This window comes from Abrus precatorius, unplaced genomic scaffold (genome assembly GCF_003935025.1).
Source record: "Abrus precatorius isolate BTA unplaced genomic scaffold, Abrus_2018 Scaffold9, whole genome shotgun sequence".
Lineage (NCBI taxonomy): Eukaryota > Viridiplantae > Streptophyta > Magnoliopsida > Fabales > Fabaceae > Abrus > Abrus precatorius.
Window position 1 is genome coordinate 29771083 of NW_020874439.1, and position 22899 is coordinate 29793981.

At 30.0% G+C, this 22899-nt stretch overlaps 2 protein-coding genes and 3 non-coding genes across 9 annotated transcripts; 4 read left to right on the forward strand and 1 right to left on the reverse strand.

Annotated features, from left to right (window-relative positions):
• Positions 1 to 5379: 5379 nt before the first annotated feature.
• On the forward strand, positions 5380 to 10173 carry LOC113849691 (ribose-phosphate pyrophosphokinase 1). 2 transcript variants are annotated; one of them, XM_027479774.1, is made up of 8 exons: positions 5380 to 5690; positions 5771 to 5944; positions 6805 to 7053; positions 7558 to 7701; positions 7790 to 7957; positions 8922 to 8991; positions 9542 to 9623; positions 9941 to 10173. In XM_027479774.1, the coding sequence occupies exons 1-8, from the start codon at positions 5535 to 5537 to the stop codon at positions 10119 to 10121; spliced, it is 1224 nt and encodes a 407-aa protein (XP_027335575.1). In that variant the 5' UTR covers positions 5380 to 5534; the 3' UTR covers positions 10122 to 10173. The 2 variants fall into 2 exon arrangements, with proteins under 2 accessions (XP_027335575.1, XP_027335576.1); XM_027479775.1 differs by having other exon boundaries at positions 6883 to 7053.
• Positions 10174 to 13372: 3199 nt separating this feature from the next.
• On the forward strand, positions 13373 to 13463 carry LOC113851733. The gene has a single exon (XR_003502300.1). It is a non-coding gene; the product is annotated as a small nucleolar RNA U61 (small nucleolar RNA).
• Positions 13464 to 13621: 158 nt separating this feature from the next.
• On the forward strand, positions 13622 to 13708 carry LOC113851736. Its single transcript, XR_003502303.1, has one exon. It is a non-coding gene; the product is annotated as a small nucleolar RNA snoR14 (small nucleolar RNA).
• A 131-nt stretch (positions 13709 to 13839) lies between these two features.
• Positions 13840 to 13931, forward strand: LOC113851731. The gene has a single exon (XR_003502298.1). It is a non-coding gene; the product is annotated as a small nucleolar RNA Z101 (small nucleolar RNA).
• Positions 13932 to 14469: 538 nt separating this feature from the next.
• On the reverse strand, positions 14470 to 21164 carry LOC113849325 (type I inositol polyphosphate 5-phosphatase 2-like). 4 transcript variants are annotated; one of them, XM_027479163.1, is made up of 11 exons: positions 20948 to 21164; positions 20751 to 20856; positions 20564 to 20650; positions 19960 to 20047; positions 19774 to 19878; positions 17161 to 17965; positions 16296 to 16402; positions 15668 to 15776; positions 15357 to 15505; positions 15048 to 15280; positions 14470 to 14771 (listed from the first exon to the last, which is right to left on the reverse strand). In XM_027479163.1, the coding sequence occupies exons 1-10, from the start codon at positions 20975 to 20977 to the stop codon at positions 15076 to 15078; spliced, it is 1791 nt and encodes a 596-aa protein (XP_027334964.1). In that variant the 5' UTR covers positions 20978 to 21164; the 3' UTR covers positions 14470 to 14771; positions 15048 to 15075. The 4 variants fall into 4 exon arrangements, with proteins under 4 accessions (XP_027334964.1, XP_027334963.1, XP_027334962.1 ...); XM_027479162.1 differs by having other exon boundaries at positions 14704 to 14771; positions 16296 to 16480; positions 20948 to 21163; XM_027479161.1 differs by having other exon boundaries at positions 14704 to 14771; positions 16296 to 16405; positions 19774 to 20047.
• Between the last annotated feature and the right edge of the window lie 1735 nt (positions 21165 to 22899).

A 22899-nucleotide genomic window follows, 5' to 3' on the forward strand; every position in this document is an offset into this window, starting at 1 on the left:
ATAATTATTTCTTATAATAAGACTAGAGGTAATATTTTCAACTTATATAAAATTATAAAAAATAAAAGTAATTCATAATTTATAATATATATTTTAATTAATAAGATAAATAATGATATACTTTTAAATTTTTTTTCTAGTTTTATATGAATTGTGGTAAAAAGCTTCTGTAGGAATATCATGTGCTTTTTTTAATATATGAAATATATTTTTTGGTGAAAAGATTGAGTCGTATTTCATCTAAATAATTTTAATTAAAAAGATAAAAGTAAATAAGTATTTTACCTGCACCTATGCACATATTTATAATTGTACTAAGTGAAATCAATAGTAAAAAAAGAATTTAAATCGTGTAATTAAAATATAATATTATTATTATTATTACTCTTCAGGGTATGTATTTGAAATTATTTTTTATTAAAAATATTTATTATACTTTTTATATGCAATATAATAAATATTTTACTAATTTAAAATGTTTAAATTGAATTCTAAAAAAAGTTAGAAAACTTATTTAAAAAATATTTAAAATATATTTAATTTAGACATTGTTTACTAGTCACGTATAAGTATAGCTAATCATAACTCTTTTTATGCTCTCAATACATATACATACATATATGTGCGTAATTGAAATTTCATTCATGGAATATTTAAGTAAATTTAATTTTTAACTAAATAAATAGAATTAAATATAAAATTAATACCAACTATTTAAATAAGAAAAAAATTAAAATTTATAAACTTAATATTGATAACTAATAAATTGATGTATTACTGAAATATTTGTAATTTTACTTAATATATTTATTTTAAATATTTATTACTATTATTTACCTACTGTTAATTTTTAAAAATAATATTTTAAATTATTCAACATAAACTTTCCTTAGAGTTTTTTTTTGTATTGATCAATATCTTTTTATTACTTCTTTTGCTTATTAAAAAGATTTTTATAGAAACATCTACTAACTTTCATTACTAAAGATTTTAAATTATTATACGCATATAAATTATATGTTATTATTATTATTTTATTTATAATCATAATTAAGTTTTATTTTTTGTAGTGTAAACTACATATATCTTTTATAAAAAATAATTATTACTATATAAAAAATTTAAAATTTATACTACTTAAACAAATCATTATTATAATATTATTAATTTAACAATGTGAATATAATAATAATAATAATAATAATAATAATAACAACAATAATAATAATAAAGGTTTTATCTTACTAAACGAGATTGGTTGTATGAATTATATAATACTGTTAAGTTCAATTAAAAACTAAATTTTAATGTGAATAATAAATAAATAAAAAAAAGTTGTCATAAACAAGTTAAGTCTAATTTTCAATTGTATTTTAATGATTTGAAAGCAAAGTTTAAACTTAATTTAATTGAATGAATAAGATAAATTTCAGCAATCATTAAAAAATGCGAATATTCGATTCAACCTAACTTGTTTATACCTTCATATAGACATTTTTCATTAATTTTATTATAAATATCAAGATTAACACGCAAAAATACATTATTTTAAGAAATTTTTAATTTATACGGTCAAAATCCTATGATTCACAATTTCACGTTAAAAAAAAACTTATCTTTGTCACACCTTTATTTGACCTTTGCCTTTTCGGGTTTTCCAATGGTATTTAATTATGTAGCATTTTGTTTTGCCAGTAAAGCTGGTGTTGATATCATTAATCGTTGAGGTCATTTTCCCCCCTTTTCGGCTATTCCAATATTATTTACTTGTTTGCCATTTCCTTTTATGCAATGCTTCATATTCGTGTTTTAATGCAAATATTTGACAAAGGCAGAGTTTAAAGATTTGGCTACAGTATATTTGCTGAATTTGGTCTTAGTGTAACGTCAAATTCATAAATCCATTATGTAAGAATATTAGTTAATTCTCTATATATGCAATATATGAGTATTGTTAAATAAATATATTTTTTAAAATTTAAATAAAAATTTATTTATATTACATGTTCAATTTAACTTTATTATTATTTTAATAACATTTAAAAATAAATATTTTATGATAATAAATAAAATTAAATACTACCGATCATGTGAATTAACTAATAAAGAATTGCTTCAACTTAATATATGATTTTGAGTTTAAATTCTTTAAATACTTAGAGGATGAGTTTTGTCAATAATTTTTAAAAATATTTTCAGTTAAGATTCAATATTTATATTTAATATATAAAATAAAATTATATTAATAAAGGAGACTGTAAAATTTAAAACTAAAATAATTATTATTAATGATTTTAAAGACAAACAAAAAGAAACTTAATTAAACCTATTTAACAGTGCTTTTTCAAAAAGTTATTTGAGTCTAACGTGTAATTTATCCAACATAATAAAAGTTTGTACAGTGTAGAATTAGAAATTGAGAGTCAAAATATCCAATTGATGTGTTTGCATTAATAGCCTTAGAGAGATTGTGTCTTAACTTTAAGTGATTGTTAGTTTCATAAGTCGGTCTAATGTTTTGCTTTAGGAAAAAATAGAAAGAAAGAAAATAAGTGATAAAGAACAAAAAATTGAATTTTGTTTAGATGGATTAAAAAAAAAAACAAAAGAGAAAGAAGGTTGATTAAGATAATAAATTTATCCATCCATTCACTTATTATTATGTTAAAACATTATAATAAGTTATTTAATATTCTACTTTTTTTACATTTTTAATAAAAAAACAACAGAAACCATAAATAATTAATTTTTTCTTCATCTATTGTTCGCAAATATATATATATATATATATATATATATATATATATCATTTTTTGTTAAACAAAACATAGTAGCTGTTTGTTTATTGAATTAAACGGAATTTATCTATTTTTGTTCTCAAATTAATTTTTTATTGCATAGAAAAACGTCAATTGTTTTATTGATAAAAATGTTAAGATGATAAAGATAAATAATGAATATATTCTTTATAATTAGTAATGAAAAAACTTTGTTTGAAGCCGAGTCAGGCAAGTGTTTAACGTGATATTGCTGAAATCACATCACATGTGGATATGACGTGATTGTGATAACGTTGGCTGGTATGCATGTATGTAAAGCCATTTCGTTTAACTTTTTTGTTACATCTAAAGCCATTTCACTGAATTAAATTATATTAATTACTATAAACCGATGGACGATGGATGTTAACATGCAGTAGTTTATTTCATGCAAAATAACATTTTAAAGTGTGACATACATCTTATTATAAAAAACATTCTGCTTGAGTAAATGACATCATCACCATCACAATATTATTTTTTAATTATTTAAATACATTAAGTGTTACGATCGGGCCATAACAACCATTGTATTATAAATTTTTATTAAGAAATAATTTAATTGAAAAAAGCCTTCTACATCTATAGGAAATTTGCTGTTCATAACCTGCATACAGAAAAGGTCAAATAATTTAAAATTAAACTTTAATAAATCATAACTAAGATCAATAACTTTTCAAGAAAACTAAATAGATTAATATTATTATTGATTAAAAAATATTAAACATAATTTTATATCTTAAATTTGAAAATTATTTTTAAATAAATTTATAATAATTATAAATTTTTATTAATTTATAATATTTATTTTAATTTATTAATTTTAATATAATAACTATAATTATAATTATAAATGAGTAAAACTGAATATTTAAAGAATAAGTTTACCTTATAAAAAAATCAACCTTAACAATTAAGTTAAATTTAAAATTTGAACTTAACTTAATCAATAGTTTTAAAGTTTAGACTTTACTTATTAGCTTTTGTATAGGTTTTTTTTGTACGTTTTGAATAATTTTTTTTATAAATTTAAAATTTAATAAATATTTTATGCTAAAAATAAAGTAAAATAATAACAAAATATAACTTTATCTACACAAAAATAATGAGTTAAGATTAAAAATACATTTTATTATAAAAATTATATATATATATATATATATCTTAAAAAATATAGCCACTCATTTGAAATATAATTTTTGGAAAATATAAGTTATTTTTTCCGTCACTTTTTAAAATTCGGTGCAGGTTCTTGTATATATCTCCAGAAATAAAATAAAAAATTTAAAATAATAAAAAATAGAAGTGAAATTCAAAATAACATGAAGCTCGAACTTTAAACTCACCTAGTTCTCATCGTGGCATAGTATTGAACAACTTGGCATCAAAAGAAACAAACTAAGAACACTTTCCAAACATTGTTCGCGTGAAAAAAAAATTTCTTTAATAATTTCTTAAAATATTTTTTAATTAATATTTTCCCAACATGAAAATAATTTTAGATGAATTGGTAATACAATTCAGCTCACCACTCACAAATAGAGCAAAATGGAACATTGTATTCATTTTTTGTTCATACGTTTGTAATATAATTAATCAAGGGTAGTCTCGCCGCGAGCCCATTGCGACGGGTAAATATACGTTTAGTCCTGCTTAGATTTAAACCAGAGAAATTTAATTTATTAAATAATTTTGGTTAGAATTTTTGAAAAGTATAATTTAAAATTTATTCTTTTTTGCTAATTTTAAAATTATGTTTTAGACCATTATTTTACTACCTATCAATAATAGAGTACTATTATTATTATTATTATTATTAGAAAAATTAGTGTACTTATTGATTTATTTAAAAGCTCTTATGATGTACAAGATTAAGGTCATTAACTAGTTTATCGTAAAAAAAGTTATTAACTTATTTTGAAATAACTTTTATTACATGTTTAAAAGATTTTACCACAAATTAAGTTTTCAAATTCTGAATCATATCAAAATTAAATAATTTAGCAAAACAGGTCAAGCTCAGGTCCACATAAAATATATTTTAATATATCACATTTTTGTTTTTAAATAAAATCAAAATAATATATATATATATATATATATATATTAATAATTTATATATGTCTTTCGGCAACGCTACCCAGTAATTATTGTGATATTGTCTTAAAAAGGGAATGAGACGTAAAAAAGGAAACGGAGCGAGAATATTAAAACGGTGCAGGAATAATGGATTGTGCATATGATTTAGCAAAGACGGGATGCGCCAAACCAAAAGCAGCGGCGAATAGGGTCTGAACTTCGCCATCAACAACATTCACTTTTTAGCTTTGCTTGACTCTGACTAGCGTGAACCCAAAAGACCACTCTCTTTTGGCAGTATGCAAATTCCACAAAAACGTTTGTTTTCAAAAGACAAATTCCTCCCCTTTCTCCAATTAAATCAAAACGTTTCCAAGTAAAGAAAATTATTATATCATATCGTTTTCTTTTTTAGACGTATTTTTCCTAAATCGGTTATTTTATATTGTTTTTATAAAACGACGTCGCCCAGTGACCCCAGCCGCGACACACATGAAAAAGCCGAATCTCGTGGAAAATCCATAGACCCGCTACGCTTAACAGAGCTCCAAATTCGCTTTGCTCTGCTCTCTCTTTCTCTCTCTTCGGTTGCAGAGAATAAAACGAAGAAGACAAACCCTAACGGCGACACTTGTTATGGCGTCTTCACTCCTTCAACCTTCTTCGTCTTCGACTATGTCTTTTGCTTCTTCTTCTTCTTCTCTCTTCACTGGCACTTCCCGTGCCTCTACTCTTCGAACCTTAGGTTTTGTTAATTATTCCCGCACTCGAATCTTCGCGCCTAATAGCGTGGTAATTGTTCGTTTTAATTTTTTTCCAATGATAATTTACACTTGATTGTGTTGTTTTCATTTGAATGGATGGTGTTGCAGAAATGCGATATGGCGGAAGCGTCGAATTTGGTTAACGGGAAACCGATTATTCCCGTTCTTAATGAACAGACTCTGCCGAAGTTCTTGGAATCGGCGAGGACGGAGAAAACCGTCAACAGAAACAGTAACAGGTTGAAATTGTTCTCTGGTACCGCCAATCCTGCACTTTCTCAGGTTATTTTGCTTATTATTGGCTTTGATGTTGAGTGAATAGTCGAATTAGTGCCTGAAAGATGTGTTGATTTCTGAATGATGAAAATTAATGTACATTTTGCCGTACAATTTGGATGATGAAATGCGCATGTAAGGACTTTTTCATTGTTTAAGGACTCGTATGACTCATGCAATATCTGTTATAGACTTATCTGACTATTTATTTCTTTTATATTTGACCTTTCGAGCTTTTTTTTTTACCATAATAAGCTTGTTAACTGAATAAATATTCATAATTTTATTTATGATTCTAAGAATAAATATAATAACTGAAAATGATATCAGATTGTATTGAAGGTGTCATCTAGCACTGATGTGAATCAATTTGTAATTATAAAAATTGTATGTACTGTAAATGCTTATTTATTGAAATCAGAAGCTGACTAGCTAACTACCTGACCGTCTGATTCTTTGCTAGGCAGGTTTCTGTTGAGTTTTTTTGTTTTTTTAACTCCTTAGAGACTTATCTGACTATTTATTTCTTTTATATTTGACCTTTCGAGCCTTTTTTTTTTACCATAATAAGCTTGTTAACTGAATAAATATTCATAATTTTATTTATGATTCTAAGAATAAATATAATAACTGAAAATGATATCAGATTGTATTGAAGGTGTCATCTAGCACTGGTGTGAATCAATTTGTAATTATAAATATTGTATGTACTGTAAATGCTTATTTATTGAAATCAGAATCTGAGTAGCTAGCTACCTGACCGTCTGATTCTTTGCTACAAAATAAAGTTGGCATGATGGATCTTTCGATTGGGCAGGTTTCTGTTGAGTTTTGTTGTTTTTTTAACTCCTTATCGCTTCAAATAGGAAATTGCTCGGTACATGGGCCTAGAACTTGGAAAAATTTCCATAAAGCGATTTGCTGATGGTGAAATCTATGTCCAGCTACAAGAGAGTGTTAGAGGATGCAATGTATACCTTATACAGCCAACCTGCCCTCCTGCAAATGAGAATCTCATGGAGCTCAAAATAATGATTGATGCTTGTCGGAGGGCATCGGCCAAGAATATCACTGCTGTGATTCCATACTTTGGATATGCTAGAGCAGATAGAAAGGCAAGTATATTGTGAATAACTGATTTACTTTTGTAATCATTAGTTTTATAAGAGGCATCTGCGTATGATCCATAATGGCATACAAGATTCTCCCACTCATTGGATTACCACTTTAGTCTACTTTAGTTATTTCTAGAAACAGTAATGTTTATTCTATCAGTCCCCTTAATATTTTGAGATGCATTTTGGGATGCATGTATACAGAAAAAATAAATGAGAAATAGAAACAATGGTATACGGTATCACAAACTTTGACAATTCTTAGCAGTTCAAATAATAGAATGGTTCTGGAAAATTTTCTGAATGATTTGTGATGCCTGTTTAATTCCCTTTCTCTTGTGCAATTAAATGGAGAAATAATTTGTTTCTGTCTTTGTCATCCTATTGAAAAAATTTATTGTCAGTTGGTTTCACATTTTTGCATAAGGATGTACTTGAAGCTAACAAATGGGCTGTATATGCAATTAATGGAGGTTTTTTAGAATTTCTTTTCTTCCTTCATAGACTCAAGGGCGTGAATCTATTGCTGCTAAACTTGTTGCAAACCTTATTACAAAAGCTGGGGCAGACCGTGTTCTTGCCTGCGACCTTCACTCAGGGCAGTCCATGGGTTACTTTGATATTCCTGTGGATCACGTACACTGTCAAGTAAGTGAGCTGAGCTTGAAATGGTTGTAGTTTATTTCTTGATGACATGTTTTTTAATACTATTGTCATTGTTTATGATGTCCACTAGCCTGTGATCCTTGATTATCTTGCTAGCAAGACAATAAGTTCCAGTGATTTGGTGGTTGTTTCTCCTGACGTTGGTGGTGTTGCAAGAGCACGTGCATTTGCAAAAAAGTTATCTGATGCACCATTAGCTATTGTCGATAAAAGACGCCATGGACACAATGTTGCTGAGGTAGTAACTGCAATAAAATCTGTGCATTTGTCTTGACATGATTCATTTCTTTTTCGATTTCCATTTATGTGAGGGATTATACCATTAAACAGATATTTTTTGGTTTTTCTTACAGTTCCTTACTAATAATTACTTTCTTTCCTGAAATAATTTTGTCCTCGTTGGGATGCTACCTTAATCAATGAATGTGGCCATTGATAATACTTATTTGATTTATATTATGTTAAATGGTTTCACTGGTGTTATCTTATTTCCAATTAAAATTCATCTTAAAATTGATAAAAGTTCATAAGAAAGTTGCCTCCTTCCTTGAATATGAAGCCTATAGATGCTTAGACACGAATACAGGATATGGCCCAACATTAACATGAACTTTTTAAAATGCTAGCAACACACTCTCAAACATACTTTTTTGAATACACCTAATTATTGGCTATAATTTGTTGAAAAGTACAAAAATATGAGAGAGAAACATTAATTTAGGAGTGAGAGAGAATGAAATCTATAGAATTTTTGTAGTTTTAATAAATTTTGTCTAACAGTTAGGAGTGTGCTAAAAAGAGTGTGTTGCTAGCATTCTTCTTTTTAAATCAAATACTTTACACACCTGCACAATATTTATAAAGATGTATTGATCATTTCTCATTATTCCATAATGACAATATTAGTAGATGACAATCACAATTTTAAAAAATTACTTGTGCTGTACTTGTTATCATGAGAAGAAAACCATAGTTACATATCTTTTCTGTTCCCATTTCAAAATATATTAGTAAGGTATTAAGTGGCCAATCTAAGTTACATGGGTATTCCTTAGGGATGAGGAGCCCAATTTGTTATTGTTATTTTTGAACGTGCACATTGTTGGGTTAATTTTATATTATCCTAACCATTCTCAAGGCTGAGTTAGTTAACTACATGGATCTTTCAATGTATATTTATCTGTCTTATGTTTGCCCTGCAGGTGATGAACCTGATTGGTGATGTAAAAGGAAAAGTTGCAGTAATGGTGGATGATATGATTGACACTGCTGGTATGCTGATTGGAAAAGAGATTTTTATCCTGTGCTTTTTTGTTCCTCATAGTTATTATCTGCTGGGTCAAAAGAATCTAACTAAGCAAACAAGTTCTCTTAGCTTGTCTTTATTAATTGAAGTTTTATTTACATTCTAACCTTTTTTTTTTTTTCTTTTTCGCTATATTATTCTTATCTTAGTGTATTTTCGTGGTTGGCCACATCTTAAAATGAACTCACAATATCAAACAGATCCCAAATGTTATTAGCATATTTTGGTGTTCGTAATTTTTGAAGTATTTGTATCAGAATTTACAAATAAATAATAAACACTATCGTAAGAGTATAATTGAGGGATACAAATTCAGTCTTATTCTAAGTCATCCATTTGCATGAGGAGATGGTTGGTTACCGTTTGAAAGGTTCAGCTTGCATTCCCATAAGGAGCATTGTTGGCTTTTCTTCTTTGTTGCATATGCAACAATGATGGCTGTTTTTGTTTCGTTTGGCCTTTTTCATTATTGATATTTGTTGTTATATGTCTGATTCAAATTGTTTTTTATGCCAGGGACCATTGCTAAGGGTGCGGCCCTATTACATGAAGAGGGAGCCAGGGAAGTGTATGCATGCTGCACTCATGCTGTTTTCAGGTATTGCCTTTGGTTGTGCCAAACATTTTTATTCTTCCTTTTTTATCTTCCTCTAGTAAATGATAAAAGGTGAAATTTATAGTCTTGAGTCTACAGCCAAATTCTGAAGCATGTTGTGCTTGCTCATAATTTTTTCTTCAGTTTCTTTCAATATTCGTAGTTTTTTAGACTATAACTCTAATTGCTATTCAGTAATGAGTATTTAGTCAGATTTGCTATATAAATATTGCTCGTGGAGTCGTGGCATTAATGTTTAGCATGATATAATGAAAAAGTATTCATATTACGGTTGCTTTGTTTTATTTGGATAATCACAGTCCTCCTGCTATTGAGAGGTTGTCCGGTGGCTTGTTTCAAGAGGTTATTATCACAAACACCATCCCAGTTGCAGAGAAGAACTATTTCCCTCAGTTAACGATTCTTACCGTAGCAAATCTGTTGGGTGAAACTATTTGGCGTATTCATGATGATAGTTCTGTTAGTAGTATTTTTCAGTGAACAATCGCAATTACCCTTTGTTGGTAATTTAATCAATAAATCTTTTATTTTAGACCCAGCCTTTTATTCATTTCATCTCATTTTTACTTTATTTCTTGCCATTATTTTCTACATTCAATTTATCATTTTGGGTTGTTAAATTTTAGGTGTTATGGTTGTAGCTGACAGTCCTATTTTATCATTTCAATTACAATTAGGCAGGCTTGGCAAACCGCCCTTCATACCTTGGCTGGTATTTTACCCATATTGAGGGGTTTAAGGTTAAGGGCGGTTATGGTGTCTACTTATCTTGAAGGAGTTGGTTTAGGGCAAGGTCAATGTGATCATTTTGTGTGGAAAAAGCATCATTAGAAGGGATTCATTGTTTAGTGTATTACTATATCCCCCCCCCCCCCCAAAAAAAAAAAAAAACACACACAAAGTATGGATATATCTTGTTTGTTTTAGAGAAAAAATAACTTTAAAAAGGTTGTCTTCAAGTAGTAGTCCAAATCGAGAAAAAAAGAAAACTAACCTAAATTATTATTTTGTTACAAATTTTATGGGAAAGTGGTGGTTTCTTCTTTCAAGGTAATGGTAGTTATTCGATTCAAAAAATATTTACAAAGGATTTACATTTATTTCATCTTAAAGAGACGGGGTGATGGTTCAAATTTGAGATCTCTTAAGTTATATTATTATCTTGTTTCACAGGAAGAAGAAAAAATCACATAAAAACTGAGTAAACTAGCAAACTAGTATTTGAAATTGTGATCGTCAGGGTCGGATAAATTAGTTCTCGAAATATTTAAATAGATTTGTTAGGGTAGAGTATGGTGGAAGTGGGACTCTGGAGAGAAACAATGTTGCTTAGAGGTGAAAGGAAGACAAATGGCATGATTTTAACATCCCAATGATTGTTTATGACAAAAGTTAACACTTTAATGACACAAATCGTAAGGACTATTAAGTCTATTTAAAAATTTTAAGAGTTAATTTATTCGACTTATAAAAATTATGAGAGTAAGATAGCATTCAAATGTAAGAAGGTGTTAGATTAGATAGAAATTCAACTGCCACAATTTGTTTGAACATTGATCAAATTGCCAAGTTCTATTTAAGGTGGAATTAGATGCACCGATTTAGCTCTATTGTTTGAACATCTATCAAGCTGGAATCTTTAACGGCCTAGGTATATGGATTAATCAATGGAAACGACTTTAAAAGGATCTTATAAAATTGACTTGATAAAATGTTTATTGGTCCAACATGTCGCCTCGTTTAACCAATTGCTTAAACGATTAAAGATCAGATCCCAATTAAGAAAAAAGGGCTTGGGAAAAATATAAAAACATAATTGTTATATGAATATCTAAAGTATCATGTAGAATTTGAACTTTTCAAAAGTCGACTTGAATCATGCTTTGATATCATATAAAAAATTTACTAATAAAACTATTTGCTAGACTATAAAAAAAAAATACAAGTGCTAAACATATAATATTGATGATCTCACAAAATGAATTATTTTCTTTGAAACGTTAGTTAAGTTTCTCCTTCTATTTCGACACTTTACATAAAATATGCACTATTTTCAAATTCAATTGACTTGCTATCTGATTTTAATCGAATATTATGTTTGATTATTTTAAGTTCACTCATTAGCTATAAACTAAACGTAAGTGCCCTAAAATCCTACGTTATACTATAAAAACTTTATCACGAGTTTAGTTGTATGAGACTCGTGCAAGACTTCATTGATGCATAACAATTGATTAATACTAACTACTAATGCCATTTTTTTTTGGACAAGACTTCAAATTTAAATGTCTCATGCACGGTGATTATATAAGAGAAGCAATTTCTGAAGAAAACTAATTCTTTGATGGGTTTATCCTACTTTTATGTGGAACAGGATCCATCTCTTTGATGAGTTTAATTCTTCAACATTTTTAATTTTTCTCCAACAAAGATTAATGACATTAAGGCTTTATTTGGATTTCATGTTTAAGAGGAGAGAAAAGGAGAAAGAAAGGATTAGTGATCAATAATATTTATTTAAAAGTTAATTAAATGAGAGAAAGGATTATGAGATTTTTCTAATAATCTCAAATCTCTCCCTGACCTTGTTTTTTTTTAGTTTCCCTATTTTAGAGAGTTTTAATCTTTGTTTGGGTTGAAAGTTTAGAAAGAAAGGGAAGAAAATGATTCAAAGAATTTAGAAGGGGAATGAGAGTTCCTCAACCCCTTCCTTGAATGTTTGATATTAAGAGTAAAGATTAATATAGGGTTTAATATGTAATTAACATTAGTATACTTTTATATTATTTTTTTTTTGTATATTTTGTATTTTTTTTAAAAAATTAAATATTATACTTTTTCTAAAAATTATTATTTTAAAAATTTCTATTTCTATTTTTTATAATTTTTTAAAAAAATTTCACTCTAAAACTAACATTTTTTGAAATTTTTTTTTTTATTTTCTTACTATTCTTCTCTAAACTATGCTAAATATTTAATCTAATAAATTGAAATATAAATGATAAACCCTACTACATAAGTCACTAAAACTCTTAGAATGGAACTTTAAAAAAAAAGTTAGAATGATTTTGATGAATTTAAAAAAAAACCCTTACTTTTTTTACACATATTTAATTAACTTTCAAATAAGGGTTATTGATTCCTAATTATTTCCTTCCCTCTTTCCTTTTTTCCTAAGCGTGAAATCAAACAAAGCCTAAAAATTTTAAATATATTTTATTATTATCTAAAACTTGTTAGAAAATAAAAAATTATATGAAAATAATTCAATTTAGTTATTTCCACTTTTAATTTTCTAATTTAATAAATTATAACTAATAAAAAATGTTTTAGAAAAAGGTGTATTCGCAACACTCTTCCACGTAGATATCATGAGCCTAATGGGCTTGATCCTTTTATTTTTTTCGGTCAAATTTGGAAACCTTTCATATGATACAGAATAGAGGATGGCTTATTAGGCCTATAGAAGGTGTATACCCTATCGAACCGGGTATCCATTGCAAACTGGGCCTATATTGATAAAACCCTAATTTGTATCTATAAATAATCGCCAGTTTCATCCGCTTCGTCCATACGATCACGCCACTGCGGGTATTTCTAGTTTTAGCTCTCGTTGAGTTGTTCCGATCGATTCTTCGCCGTTGAGTGGGTTCTCAATAAAAAGATTTTACGATATTTTTTCGGTTGTTATTTGCAAATCAGTTTTTCCTTTTGTTCACACGAAAATGCTGAGTCTGTGATGAAGATGTAACTGTGCCGGAGGCGAGTCAGTGTTGCGCTCGTCCATGACGGCGCAATCATCCTCTAAGAAGTTCTGAGCTCAACATTGATTCCTTTTACTTCTATTGTTCTAAAAATTTTAAAGTTATTGCTAATTAGCCCCTTGTTTGATTTTTGTTTTGATTTTGTGTTAATTAAGAAAGCTTCAAACGTGATAGCGACTAGTTGAATGTTCATAGGGTTTTGGTTGAGGGTGAAAAGGGAGATGATGATAGCAATTCATTTGTCTGTCAATCCGCTGATATTCGTGTGATGTATATACATGAATCCCGACAGGTTCTGATCGCCCTTTTCATTCCCTCTTCCATTTTTTTTTCAAATTTGTTTTCGTTCTTTGAAATTCCTAGGTTGCTTTTCCCCCTTATGAATAGAGGTTTGGCAGGGGAAGAATTTTGTCTTTTCTAAAATTGAAATTGTGATTGGGCATATGATGAATCTCATCTATAAATGGGTAATTTGCGTCTGAATATTTCATTGATGCTATATCACCTTGGAGACCTGATGCTCGTAACTTTGTCGCCGTTTGGTGTGAAGATTCATTTGTATGGTATAATTAAAATTTTTGCAGTTTAGTACATAGTCATCTATTTTTGTTTTTTGTTAATAAGTTTTTCCTGTAGTTGATCGTTTAAGCCTCTGAGAATTTGGGGATAATCTGATTTTATTCTATAGAGATACAATGAGAGACATTATGTAATGGAGAGAAATTATGCTGAAGCAGCAATGCATGACTCCTTTAATAAAGTAATTGTCCAGACATAAAAGCCATCGATTTAGTTAAAAGAAAAGTTTGAAATTTACACTACAACCTAAACCTGGAAACTTAAGGATAATATCATCCCAATTTTGATTGTGTCAGGCCATTTAAAACTAATGTAAAAAATTTCGAAACTTTATATCTAAATATAAAATTTTTAAGAAGAAAATTATGGTGGGCTAGGAATTTGGACAGATAAAGTTGTTTAAATAAGTGAAATTATTCGGAATGTTAATATTCATGGAATATGACTAGTAATATTCCACAATCTAGAATAAGGTGCTCGGATGACAAAAAGTTTTATTATTGAGAAGATTAACAACAAACTGAACGTTCATACAAACTGCACACCTGAGATCAAAATCGTATAAACCTGTTGACTAGATTTTTAATTAGAAAAAGAAAAGAAAAAAGTAAAACCCTGGAAGTGTCACACAATATTCTATTTTATGCATATACACATTTGTCTATAACTATCTCTTCTATGTAACTAATTCAGATCCTTAAAACTGAGGTTGCGTGCATGGCAAACTTGAGGTTTCACTCCTTGAAGTTGACGTCCTTATCTAGGTTACTTTATAGCCAAAAACACCCTGTGAAAGGAGAAACATTCTCATGAGTATGATAATCTTAAGCTCACCTCGAATTTTGTAACATAAGAAAAACATCTAGAGAATATCCTTCGACTTGTATCAAAAAGGTTTTAAACTGAAGCGAACGAGAACCATTTCATATATTAGAAAAATGCACCTTGATGGGCTAATCGACTGCCATGATTGTTCATCAGTATTATCCAAAAGCATTTCCTTATATAAACCTACCTAATGAATTGGATTGTCAAAGAGAGAAGAAGATGGAAATATATTTACCAAGAGTTGGTGCGTTTGTAGGTCATAGTCACAAGTCCCCACCTTTAAGGAAAACCTCTGGGTGTACTGCTGCATTGGTGAAATTTAGAGCTCGTTGCAGTTTACGGGGGTCAAATACTTCAACATCAATGGAGAATATTGAACTAATTGGTCTATGATCTGAGAGCTTATTTTCTGCACGTCTATATTCAAGTTGCTTTATTCCTTTTCCTAGCCACAATATACGATCACACCTGCATTATCATTAATATGATTAATAATAAGTGTCTAACACATGCACCAAAATAACATTCACATGTTTGTACTTACCAAGCTGGAGATCTCTTCTTTTCCCCTTCCTTTAGATTCTCACCAATGTATTTATCAGAATTAAATTCGTACTTGTAAGTGGGTGGGAAGTTTATCAACCCCTCTTTCCATCCATCAAATACATGCCCACCACGCAATTCGTTACTTAGCTGCACATGAGGTAGAACAATTAGAAAATTCTAAAACATATCCCTTTTGCTACTCCAGGTCTAGATTTTGTAGGATGCAAATTTTCTAGCAGTGATTATTTGATAAAAATTAGAGCATCACTTTGAAGACCAATAGTCTAGTCCAAGTTTCACAATTCTCACCTGATCATAATTCATGAGTTCGTCCCATTTCTTTTGAGCTACCAGCTTTCGAACCTCTCCATCCATCATATTGATCCGATAATTCAAATCCCCAAACCAGAAAATTTGACTGTTAGCAGGAAGCAACCCATCAGTTAATCCAAGATGTTCATAATAGCTAACTGTAAGCATATTACAAATCCCCATCTTCAGTCTATTCATGTCCTTTTCTATCGATTAGATTTATTCCTCCCGCCAGCAAAGTAATTACTCCTCATATCTGATTTAACCTACCTTTGTGCTGTTTACATAGATATTTTACCTGCATATAATTTCTTTATTGATACTTCATTCTTTGAGTTCATTGAATTGTTCATGGATGTTGTGATGATAGAACAAAGTTTCTGATGCATGACTCTACTTATTTATTTTTCCATTTTGAACTAGGAATATAAAAAGGTGAATGAAGCTGTGATCAGATATTTGCATAGGCAAGATAACTCGTCAGGTATATATATAAAATTTAACAGACAACTCACGATCAAATTCATTATAGTTTTTTATCATGTTGTCCAACACAGGTGTATATTATGTAATAAAGCTCATAGGTTGATTGTAAATAAAAGGACAACTTTCAAGTAAAGCTTACTCATGAGATGGTATTGTTTGTGGTTGATCTGTATCAAAGACGGATGAGAAACAGGTGCGTCGTAGAATTTCATGAACATCCGAGTTTCGTCTTATTTCTGCCCCGTCCTTCTGACCGGAAGTCAAATGGGAACAAACAAAGCACAAACGTGACTGAAAGAGAGACATACTAACTGAAACAGAACCCTGCATCAGTCATAATTTGTTATTTAGAATAAACTGTAAATGCACACATATGGTGGGTTTTCTTGTGCTCTACTACATATAACATTGCATACAGCCTGCCACTGATCACGTTGCAACACTACATAACGTAACATGGAGGGCATTACTTTTGTCTTGTAAAAACTTCAACATAAGTAAGCTTCCATTCTAGTCAAGATTTGTAAGCATTGGCCACTTTAGTCTTTGACCATATACACCCTTACTTTAGTCTCTGATTTTGTGAAAAATAATTCATTTGTATCAAAAAGGACTAAAGTAATGTTTTTCTTTTTTGAAGTTAAAGGATTAAAACAACCAACGCTTACAATTTCAGATGTTAGAATGAAGGTTTACTTGTGGAGAAATAAGACACTGCTCAATTCATCTTTATAGAGTGGGTAGCAAGCACCCTTCCACGGCGCGATGAGGTGAAATGTGATCACTTTACAGACATTTTGCACTTACACTGCCAATGATCATAAAATGCATACTTGACTCTCAGCAGTGCATGTGATATATCACATGCTGTACAGCTGAAAAGTTCGATAATTACTTGTCAACAATTGGCATAAAATTTCTAGTGACTTGGAAGTACTCTATAGATATACACCTACGCTATAATGATGTCAAATTCAGTGTAAAAACGTTCATTATGCCATTACCTTGTTTCCCATGTAGCCCATAAGACCAACCCCAACAGGAGAAACTTTCAAATTATTAATGTGCCTTCTCAGCCTCCTTTGCACCCAAACAGACACATATATTCCTACCATCTGCTTGCTGACAATCCGAACATACTTAGGATGTGACTTCATACAACCCATTCCATTATCATTGTCATTTGGTAATTCAAAAAAAGCATCATCTTCCTCATCAGATAACATATCAGATAAGTCATCAAGGGTATCAATCACTTCTTCAGGCATCACTTGCTGCTCTTTCCATAACAAACCCAAATTTCCAGAACTATGGTGTGAACGTTTCATTCCACCACCATATTTTAATGTATTTTCTGTCCAGTTAAAGCCAATTCTATCTGAGCTGCTTAGTACTCTACGCAACTTTGGATTGGAATTAGCATCGGGAATAGCATCTAGTGGACGTTCAGGCCAATCAAATATAGTTTGAAGATCAATGTCATCATATATTTTCCTCAACTGTAAACTTTTTCCTATACCAATTATGCTTTTCACTTCCTGCTGTTCTAGCTCATCATTGTCAAAAGTTGCTAAGTACTCTTCATTCATCATCTCTAGTGTATTAACATCTTTACTGTCAACTAGAACATCAGCAGAAGCAGAAGCTCTTAGAACAGGTGAAGAAGGGGCACTGTAACTTTTGTGTTTGCTTTCAGGTTCAGAAGATTTATTTAGTGTTCTTCGAATAATTGCTTCCCATTTTCTGATGGGTGTGTTATCCTCTGCTCCCAGAACATTTCCAGCATTCAAGGGGACTACCTCCTGGAAACTGTTAAAAGCAGCACATTAGTTTTTATTGAAAGTTTTAGCATTTAATAGTATAAATGCATTGAATTACATTAAATTATGTAATTTTTAATGGTTACTACCTTATTAGATTCTTAATATATGTAATATTACATAGTTTAGAAAAATTGCTTCAACAAAATCATGTTGAAATTGTCTCCATCTCTCTGAGGGTAGACATTATATAAATGGAGCCTATTTAATATTTATTGAGAGAAAGAGAGATAGACACAAGATTTCAACATGACCTACTACTATGCACACTAGAGCTTCTGTCCCCACTTATCAAAGTGCACGTAGTAGGCTTATTTAGCAGAAGGATACTGTGGCAAATCAATCTAGACCGTTCAATTAATTTTTTATTGGAAACTTTGATGTAGCAATTTCTTTAACTGGAAGCCATTGGTCAGAGAGAATACATGCTAGTTCAAGGTTGGGACATGGAAGAAGGTGATGGTTGTGGTCACGACAACGAGTTAAAGTAGTGGCTCTGTCCTCAAAGAGAGAGACAAAGAGAGGAAGTGGTGGGGGCTTTAGGGTAATAGGTAGAGGAGGGAGCAGCCACGATGACAAAAATCGATCAGATTAATCCTTGACTTTATGTGAAATGATACATTTTAGCATTGTCACTTAACTTAGACATGTAAGAAAAATTAACATTTCTCGTCGTTCGCCAACATAAGGAGCTTAACTGCATGATAGATTACTATGTTATATCAGAGACTAACAACAATTTTAAAATGTAAAAGACTAACGTGCACAATTGCTATTACCTGAAAGACTAATTGATAATTTAGTCGTAAAATATATTTATATTTATGTATGAGATTAAATATTTTATTATAATCTTGAGCAAATCTTAGTCATATAATAACTTTTTAAAAATAAAAGAATATCCTAAAAAATCTATGAAATATAAAATTATCATACTAATAGTTAAATAACACAAGTATCGCGAATGTTAAAATCGACAAGTAAGCGCAATATGCGTCAAATACAAATGCAAGTATATCATACGTGTATTGATATTGGATACAAATACAACACTCATGCGTAAGAGGTGTGTTAGAGTTGATAGGAATTGTTAAAAATATACCCATGATAAATTACATCAATGACAGAGAAAAATCTCATCAAATGAATATAAAAATAGGAATGAAAATTCAGCTTCCCACTGTAATATAATTTCACTTAAAGCGTGATGCAAATAGGTTCCTCGGCAATATTTTTGGAGACTAAGAATACGCTTAAATATAGATAAAAGGTGATTCTTTCTTATAAGAACAGGATACTTTCTTATATTCCTAAAAACAGTCACTGCTAGGAAAATATGTAGGCATTTTCCATCTACAAAACATGAACTTCTGTTCAATCAAATGACTTACCTAATTGCGTAGCAAAAGATGGTGTTGCCATAAGTCGCATAGGCATCATTTAATCTTTTTTATTGACTTATTCAAGAATAAACCTAGCAGACTAGCACTCTATGTCACTAAAAACAAACAAAATACATAAATAGGGAGAAAAAGATAATTGTTGAAGTTAATGCACTTAACAAAACTGAAACTCCTTGAACTTGATCAGAAACAAGATAAGTGTAAGAGTAAAGCTATGTAACCTATGAGGTTATATGAAATGTAATCCAATAGTATATTAAGTTCTGCCTAAAATCTCGTGAATGATCCAAAAATTTGTCATAATGTTGAATTAGCAAATATAGAAACATGACATGAGTGTACCCTGAGCACAGTAGAAATAGTAAACCAATGGGCAACTGCCGAAACTACATACCCAATAATGTAAATATCTGCTGGCTCCTCAGTGCAAAGCCAGCCCTCAATTTCAAGATCCTTAGGTGGAAGTCTTCCAGCAACATTCCAAGTGCCAATTGTTACCCTGCAAAATAACCATTTTATGATGCATATCATTAATATCATTAAAATAATAATATGATTCATAACCAGATTACCACCAGACCTCACTTCCTTTGTATTTATGTATTGAACACGCAGAGTTTCTGATTTCCCTCTTCTATGTCTCATCTTGTAGCCCTTACAAGATGCATCTGAATTACAAAATCAAATCACATATGATGGTGATTTTAACACACTGAACTCATCAGGTGTCAAAAACAGTCAATCATTTGAAGTTCACAAAATTAATCAAGCTAGTTAGCTTAAAAGTTTATTTAATTTCATATGCTTTGTTTCTGACTTCCTATCTTTTCTTCATGGAACATTTCAGCTTCATTGTTGCACCATAAACATCAATATGTAATGTGTACTTGGCAAGTTTAATTTGACATCAGCGAAGAGCACAGTTTTTCCATGTCCACCAAAAGGTGCGAACAAAGTTATTCAAGCTATGACAAGATGCCACGTTTAGATTCTAGATTTCATTACAAGTTAATACTGTAACAAATTATATAACCAGAGCAAGCAATGATCAAGGTCTATAAGAGAAAAGAGCACATATTCACATAATGGCACCATTTTAAATAAATTTAGTGAATACAGTGTTTTCTTTTCCTTCAATTATCTCCTCTAAAGAAACATAGTACTGCAAAAGAATAAAGTGTTGCCTGATGTTTGACTTGGGAATATGGATTGTGTTCTAAGTGGATTATTATCTTCACGCACGCCCATTCTTGAATCTTTAAGAGAGCAAGCTGGATGAAAATTGAAAGAACAAGGAAGGGAACAAAAAAATGAAAAGAGAAAGAAAAAAATAGAGTTAAACAGGACAAAGAATATAGAATAAAAGCATACCATCATCTTCACTCTCAGTTTCAGTGTCCACTTCATCTTCACTAAAATCATACACCTTTGGCTTTATGTTCAACCATTTCTTCATCACAATGGAGGGCCAAAAGGCCTGCAACGAAGCGAAATTCTATGTTGTCAAGAAACATATAGCTGATATTTATCCTCAAACAGATAAGTTTGCAAGGCTTGTTAAAGCGTACCTCTGAGCGCTTTCCTCTCTTTGCTCTCATAGCCTCAGGTCAAAATACTATAACTGAACCAAAAAGCACTTATGCACAGTGCAAGACTTTCAAACCTCAAGCTCTTAAATATGAAAGCAGTCTCTGACATGCTTTAAACACTATTTGGCAGCTAATATTTAAATAAGAGGTCTTCTCAGATCGTAACAATTAACAAAACAAAGTTGGAGTTATTTGAATGAATGCACACTAGAATGGAGATCCCTATAAAAACAATAAGAAAAGGACAGAAAATGAGTTACTATATAGCAAGGCATCCATAACCACAACTTGCAAAAGTAAAAAATAAAATAAAATTGTTGGTCCTCACAGCACTTCCAATTTTTTTGATAATAAACACACAGAAAAACATACTCTTAATAATGAAATTTTGGGAGAAACCTAAAAGTATGTCCAACAATGCCAATTGTCACTTTCAAGAGAACACGTATGAATATACATAAAGATGATATCAATTTCTGAAAGATAAATCATTGAGCCAGCACCAACAAACAAAACTGTTGTACTAATAGCATTCACTACAGTAGGAAAGACAAATTACGAAAAAATGTTTTTTTATATTATGTTTCATATTCAATTAAGCAACTGGCTAATAACTAAATCTAGTCCAAACTATAAAAAAATTCAAATGGGTATTTTTATTATTATTAGAACAATAATGCACAAACTAATATCTACTACTACAGTTGCAGATTTATCACTGCCACAAAATATACTAGTTAATAAATACATCATCAGACACCAAAACTGCTGACGACTGGAAACCAAAAAGCAAGGATACCTACAAATCAAGTGTAAAATCACATCCAAGATTGGTTAATGACCCCACAAAGGGGAAGGTTCCTTTAACAAGGAACAATCTTGTAACAAACAAAACCATAGTTAAGACATGATATTTAATTTAATAAATGCATGCTTAGCTCAAGTATGCAACTAACCAGAGTGTACACTGATTAGGATTCATTATATCAACAACAGCCACAGACTCATTGGTTGGCTCGTCGATCATATTGTCATCTCTTTTATATTATTATTATTCTTCCATGCAAAAACAGGTTTAGAAATTGACAAGCTTGGCATAAAAACACATAAAAACAACTTGACCCACAAAACCCAATATACGAGTGTGAGAGTGAGACCATGCATGTAGGCCCAGCGCACTATACGTGAAGGTAACAGTTTTGAGTTTTCAACATCCATTTAATCTATTCTATGTCAAATGGACAAACAAAGTGGTGGAGTATACAGATTGACAAGAAGATAATTCTCTCTCTTGTGGATTTGAATATAATTTTTAGTAATGTTAACTTAACCGAACAATTAAAACAATGTTGAAAACTTTTGATAAAAGGGGAATTTAGTAAAAAGGGAGCAACTTTTTTCTGGTAAATCTTGTCTTGGCCATGTGGAATTGTGAAGCAACTAACTTTACTCACCATGGAGGATTCACAACAAATTAATCAAATGTTATAACCACTGAATGATTCCTTAATTATGTGACTTGATTGGATTCAATCATTCAAAGAATTTCTATTTCAGTGGAGGTTACCTTTTTTGTTGATACACCTTTCTATTTATACTATAATTTAATCATCTATATCTTTAAAAGAAATTAATTATAGTAGCAATTATTTGAAGAATTAAATGACAATGATAAAACTTATATTATTAATGAATTAAAGTTAAATTCAACAGCCAAACTCGTGAAAATGCCTCATGATTTTATTTTTAACATTCAATTAAATAATTTTAAAAAAATGATTTGCGATTAGAGAGCATCCTTCTGAAACCATAGTCCATTTGAATTTTGTTAATAAATATGAAATTCTAATATAAGCTGCAAGATTTCAACAAAATTTTGAGTTAATTAACATAAAAAAAATCTAATGAATGGTAACTGTCTTGCAAAAACT